The 5,156-nt window shown below is 41.1% G+C and overlaps 1 protein-coding gene across 2 annotated transcripts; it reads left to right on the top strand.

The window, feature by feature from the left end:
* Nucleotides 1-1,253: 1,253 nt before the first annotated feature.
* On the top strand, nucleotides 1,254-4,245 carry LOC308691087 (uncharacterized protein). 2 transcript variants are annotated; one of them, XM_081365969.1, is made up of 4 exons: nucleotides 1,254-1,706; nucleotides 2,072-2,203; nucleotides 2,432-2,569; nucleotides 2,718-4,245. In XM_081365969.1, the coding sequence occupies exons 1-4, from the start codon at nucleotides 1,622-1,624 to the stop codon at nucleotides 3,596-3,598; spliced, it is 1,236 nt and encodes a 411-aa protein (XP_081222095.1). In that variant the 5' UTR covers nucleotides 1,254-1,621; the 3' UTR covers nucleotides 3,599-4,245. The 2 variants fall into 2 exon arrangements, with proteins under 2 accessions (XP_081222095.1, XP_081222096.1); XM_081365970.1 differs by having other exon boundaries at nucleotides 1,423-1,706; nucleotides 2,751-4,092.
* Nucleotides 4,246-5,156: the final 911 nt, after the last annotated feature.

Genomic DNA, 5,156 nt, shown 5'->3' with positions numbered 1-5,156 from the left:
TTTGATTATTATTTTTTGTTTTATGTTTTGATTAAATTAACATTGATTATAATCATAAATGTTTCTTGAGCATCAAATCATCATATTAGAATGATTTCTGAAGGACCATGTGATACTGAAGAGTGGAGTAATGATGTTGAAAATTCAGCTTTGATCACAGGAATAAATTACACTTAACTATATATTCACATAGAAAACAGCTATTTTAAATTGTAATAATGTTTCACAATATTATTATTTTTGTTTGTATTTTTAATCAAATAAATGCAGCCTTGGTGAGACGAAGATACTTCTTTTAAAAACAGTAAAAATCTTACCGATCTAAAACTTTTGACTGGTAGTATATATATATATATATATATATATATATATATATATATATGTGTGTGTGTGTGTGTGTGTGTATTTAAAGTTATTTTTGTACTAGCTGTTGAGTAATGTTAGCAAATCCATGACCTAGCATCTTTTTTCCTGAAAAAAAAAAAGTCATTACTGCAACACGTCATTACCAACACACAACTTGTTGTGATGGTGATGACAAGTGATGTGGTGGTAATGACATGTTCTGTGTCACTATTATCTATATCATATTATGTGTTTATAAATTAAGTTAAATAAGCATAATAGTTTTACAATGAAACTTAAGTGAGATGCCTTACTTCCTAAAACTATTTTTTTCTTATTTTTTAACCAGAATGGCTCCCAAGAAATCAACTGAAAGGTCTAGAGATTATAGAAAAAAAAAACGAAGGAAGATCCTGTAAAATATCAGCAGTACATTGACAGAGAAAAGGAAAGATACAAAAGAAGAAAAGAAACAGGAAAGCTTAAAGTAATCTCACAACTTTCAAAACAGGAGCAAAGACAGAAACGCAAATAATGGAGAGTTAACCAAAACAATAAAAGAGCCAATGACAAAATTCGACAGGAAGTACAACACTATGTAGATATAGTCTGTCTTTGTAGATATATAGTTCTGGATATTCATGTTAGGTCAACTAGTGTGCTCTCTCCCTCAACTTTTTTGCTTACTCTTTTTCTGTCAGTGGGCCCTAATTTAAATGGCAGTTTTTTTGTGTGTGTTTTTTTAAACGCAAAGCATTGAAAATAAGAAATAAAAGCTATGTAAACACTTGCATTTTTTGCTAGACTATATGTGTGTCCAATCGAGTAATCAAAAGTTCAACACTTGCAGTCTTTACGCCTAATAAGGAAATACGTCATGCAAGTAGACAAGTGGTCAAGTGCAAAGACCGCAAGTGTGGGTATTTGGACAAGGCATTATTCACAATACTAATTACGGTTATTATAACGATATCTGGCGTGAACGCAGAGCTCCGTTCCACTCATCCAAACCTAATCAAACACACCTGAACAAGCTAATCAAGGTCTTCAAGATGAGGCTACTTGAAGGTTACAGGCAGGTGTGTTTGATCAGGGTTGGAGTTGCCCAGACCTCCTTGAATCTTTAAAAACGCGTATCTTTTATACAGTGATTTATGTTGCGGGAATCAGCAGCACATGTTTTCAGTGTAGTTTTGTGTGCTTCACTGTTCCCCCTGACTGACTAATTCAGTGCGTTTTCCAGCAGAACTCATTTGTGAGATCACAGGTCGAGAGGATGACAGCTCGAGTGTACCACTCGTTGAGAGTTGTTTTATTGTACCTGTCTACATGGTTGTGCACAACACTTGCTGGAGTCGCGGGTGAGAAGATCTTTTAGCTTCATTACACAGTCTGAAGAAATGCGTAAACAAGTGTAACTTGACAAAATATGACTTTCTTGAAAATTGCTACGTACGTTTAGTTGCAATAGTAAATTTATGAAAAACACATAAACTGTCTATGTCTTCTATCTGCATTGTGCTTATTAGGCTACACACCTGACTACTCTGTCTTTAAAACTGATTGACAGTTTAGTGATAAATGGAACTTATTCTTGATTATTTCTTTAAGCAGATGAATACTTGCATATTTTCAAGTTTGAGACCTATATTTCAAAACCCCTGACTTCTAAATGCTGAAACCCTTACAACACTCCCTGGTCCCTTTTAACAATCCTCTTCTGTAGAGTCTGGTCAGTGTCCGGTAATGCTGACGGTCGTGCCGTCTCAACGAGGATGTACTTCTGATAGAGACTGCTCTGGAGAACATAAATGCTGTCTATTTCCCTGTGGGTCAGCGTGTGTGCCGCCTGTTTTCAGTGAGTTTCAATTAATGATGGATGCTAGAGGTCTCCCAAAAGAAACCCTGAAAATTTTCAATCAGACGTTGCTAGTAAACTTCACAAATAATTCCAAAGAAACTGCAAGTAACACGTTGAACTAAACATTAAACTTTGAAGTAGAAAGACTGAACTATATATAATTTGTTCAAACTGTAAATGAGACCTTCAGCATTCAGTGATGTTTTCTGTCATGTGTCTTCATAGCAAAGCCAGGAGTGTGTCCAAGCACCAAAACTGGAGGAGGAAATTGTGCCAAGTTGTGTTACTATGACAGTGACTGTCCGGACAATGAGAAATGTTGCAGCAATGGGTGTGGACATCAGTGTATGGCTCCATTTACAGGTAGTTGTATTACATTACATCTAGTTATGGAGTAATTACCCCCCCCCCCCTAGTCTTTTTATAGAGTAGTAGTGTCTTTTATAATTCTGTTGTCGTTCCTGATTTTGCTGAAAGGACAGACTTAAAATGACTATCTGTATCCCTGCAGTGAAGCCTGCGGCCGACCTGCCGAAGCCTGTAGTGAAGCCTGTGGCCTACCCGCCAAAGCCTGCAGTGTGGCCTGTGGCCTACCCGCCAAAGCCTGCAGTGTGGCCTGTGGCCTACCCGCCAAAGCCTGTAGCGAAGCCTGTGGCCGACCTGCCAAAGCCTGCAGTGAAGCCTGTGGCCTACCCGCCAAAGCCTGCAGTGTGGCTTGTGGCCTACCCGCCAAAGCCTGTAGTGAAGCCTGCGGCCGACCTGCCGAAACCTGCAGTGAGGCCTGTGGTCTACCCGCCGAGGCCTGTGGCCTACCCGCCGAAGCCTGCAGTGACGCCTGCGGCCGAACCGCCGATGCCTGCAGTGACGCCTGCGGCCGAACCGCCGATGCCTGCAGTGACGCCTGCGGCCGAACCGCCGATGCCTGCAGTGACGCCTGCGGCCGAACCGCCGATGCCTGCAGTGACGCCTGCGGCCGAACCGCCGATGCCTGCAGTGACGCCTGCGGCCGAACCGCCGATGCCTGCAGTGACGCCTGTGGCCGAACCGCCGATGCCTGCAGTGACGCCTGCGGCCGAACCGCCGATGCCTGCAGTGACGCCTGCGGCCGAACCGCCGATGCCTGTAGTGACGCCTGCGGCCGAACCGCCGATGCCTGCAGTCACGCCTGCGGCCGAACGGCCACCGAACCACGGTCTGAGTGGGTATGAGTGGGCCGATCACCACGATGGCCACGGCGGTCACGATGGCCACGGCGGTCACGATGGCCACGGCGGTCACGGCGGCCACGGCGGTCACGGCGGCCACGGCTGCCACGATCACCGCGATAGCCACGGCTGCCACGATCACCACGATAGCCACGATCACCACCGTGATGGCCAATGTAAATCGTGACATTGATTTTGCCGAACTCATACCCAAGTTCTCTTACAGATTATTTCAGTGCTTCATTTGTATTGAATATTCCCTGTTTATCACCAAATGAATCTTGTTTAATAATGTTTTTGCTTGTTTGGAGTTTTTGGTACAAAAATACATCTCCATTTCTGTGGATACATGTCCTAATCCTCTGTCAACAGAAGTGTTTCATCCTCTGTATAGTCAAGCAAGTTGGTTTATCCTGCCTAATCAGGGAAGGTTGTGTTAACGTTATCCTCTGCATGCCAGAGAGTCATTCTCTGTTTAGTAAGGGAAAATGTATCCTCTGCTCAATCAGGGAAGGTTAACAGCTTTTACAGTTCATGTTGAGGTTTATCCTCTTTGTCAGGGAAGTACTGTCAGGAAAACATCACAAAGGTTAAAAGAAAAGCTACATTAATCCCAAACCACTGATAAATTAAGTGATCAGTTCAAATCACTGTTAGGACAGCACATGGATTCAATAGCGTCTAAGTAAAAAAAAAAAAACCCTGGTCTTCACAAAGTAGGCTCTGTTGAAAAATGGAAGGAATTATTTTTTTATTTTATTTTTTCTCAAATCACCAGTTTCAAGTTGCAATCCTTTTAATTGCCTTACCTAGTCCTGTATTATGTGTCCTTGTATATAGACCTCATATAATGCAGATTTCTGCTAAACTTCATTGGTCCTCATCTTCCAGGGGCCTCATGTATCAATCTTGCGTACGCACAAAAACTTTGCGTACGCCAGCTTTCACTAGTGATGGCCAGATCGAGGCCTTGTGAAGCAAATGAAACAGTTGAACAAAATGTGCCATATTGTTTCGAGGCTTCGAATCAATCCGACACCTGTCTCAACGGTGACACCTAGTGGTCACTTGCAGGTGTTGATCTGAAACAACCTTGACGAGCCATTAAAAAAATTTGTTTTTTTTTATTATTATAATTTTCTAATATGTGAAGCTTGTAACCTATAGGCTCCTCACTGTGCATAATGTTATTTTGGTCATGAAAAATGAATATTAATAAAATAAATCAAGCCACAATGTCTCATTTTTTTAGAGATTTTTATTCAAAAAATATTAATTTCTCTGCTGTGGAAGGACTTAGCCTGCTTCTTTTTTTACAGATAATTTCTCCAGCCTTTGAAAAAATCCTCTCACAAGGGACACTTGTTGCTGGCATACAAATATATTTTTTTAGCAAGGACATACAAATGAGGAAAGATTACTGCTCTCTCTTTCCAGTAAGTTAGTGGATCATGAGTTCTGGGCAAATATGTATCGTTGATGTATTTTTTCACTTCCACTGTGGCATCAGCTGCAGTATATTGGGTACTCATATGTACACCTATAAAATGTATATTCACACAATATTATATTATATTATATTCACATTGAAGCTATTTTTAACATGATTGGCAGTTGTGATTGGGACATTAGGTTGTAGGGCATTGGGCTATGGACTTTATAAACAGTGTCCCAAAAGGTTGTAATTATATTTCAATTATAATTATATTTCAAACAATGCATACATTGCATAGATGGCCCAACAG

Source organism: Scardinius erythrophthalmus (genome assembly GCF_964197995.2).
Source record: "Scardinius erythrophthalmus genome assembly, chromosome: 1".
Classification (NCBI taxonomy): domain Eukaryota; kingdom Metazoa; phylum Chordata; class Actinopteri; order Cypriniformes; family Leuciscidae; genus Scardinius; species Scardinius erythrophthalmus.
Note: the sequence above shows the minus strand (reverse complement) of the source record. Positions and strands in the feature narration are given on the sequence as shown.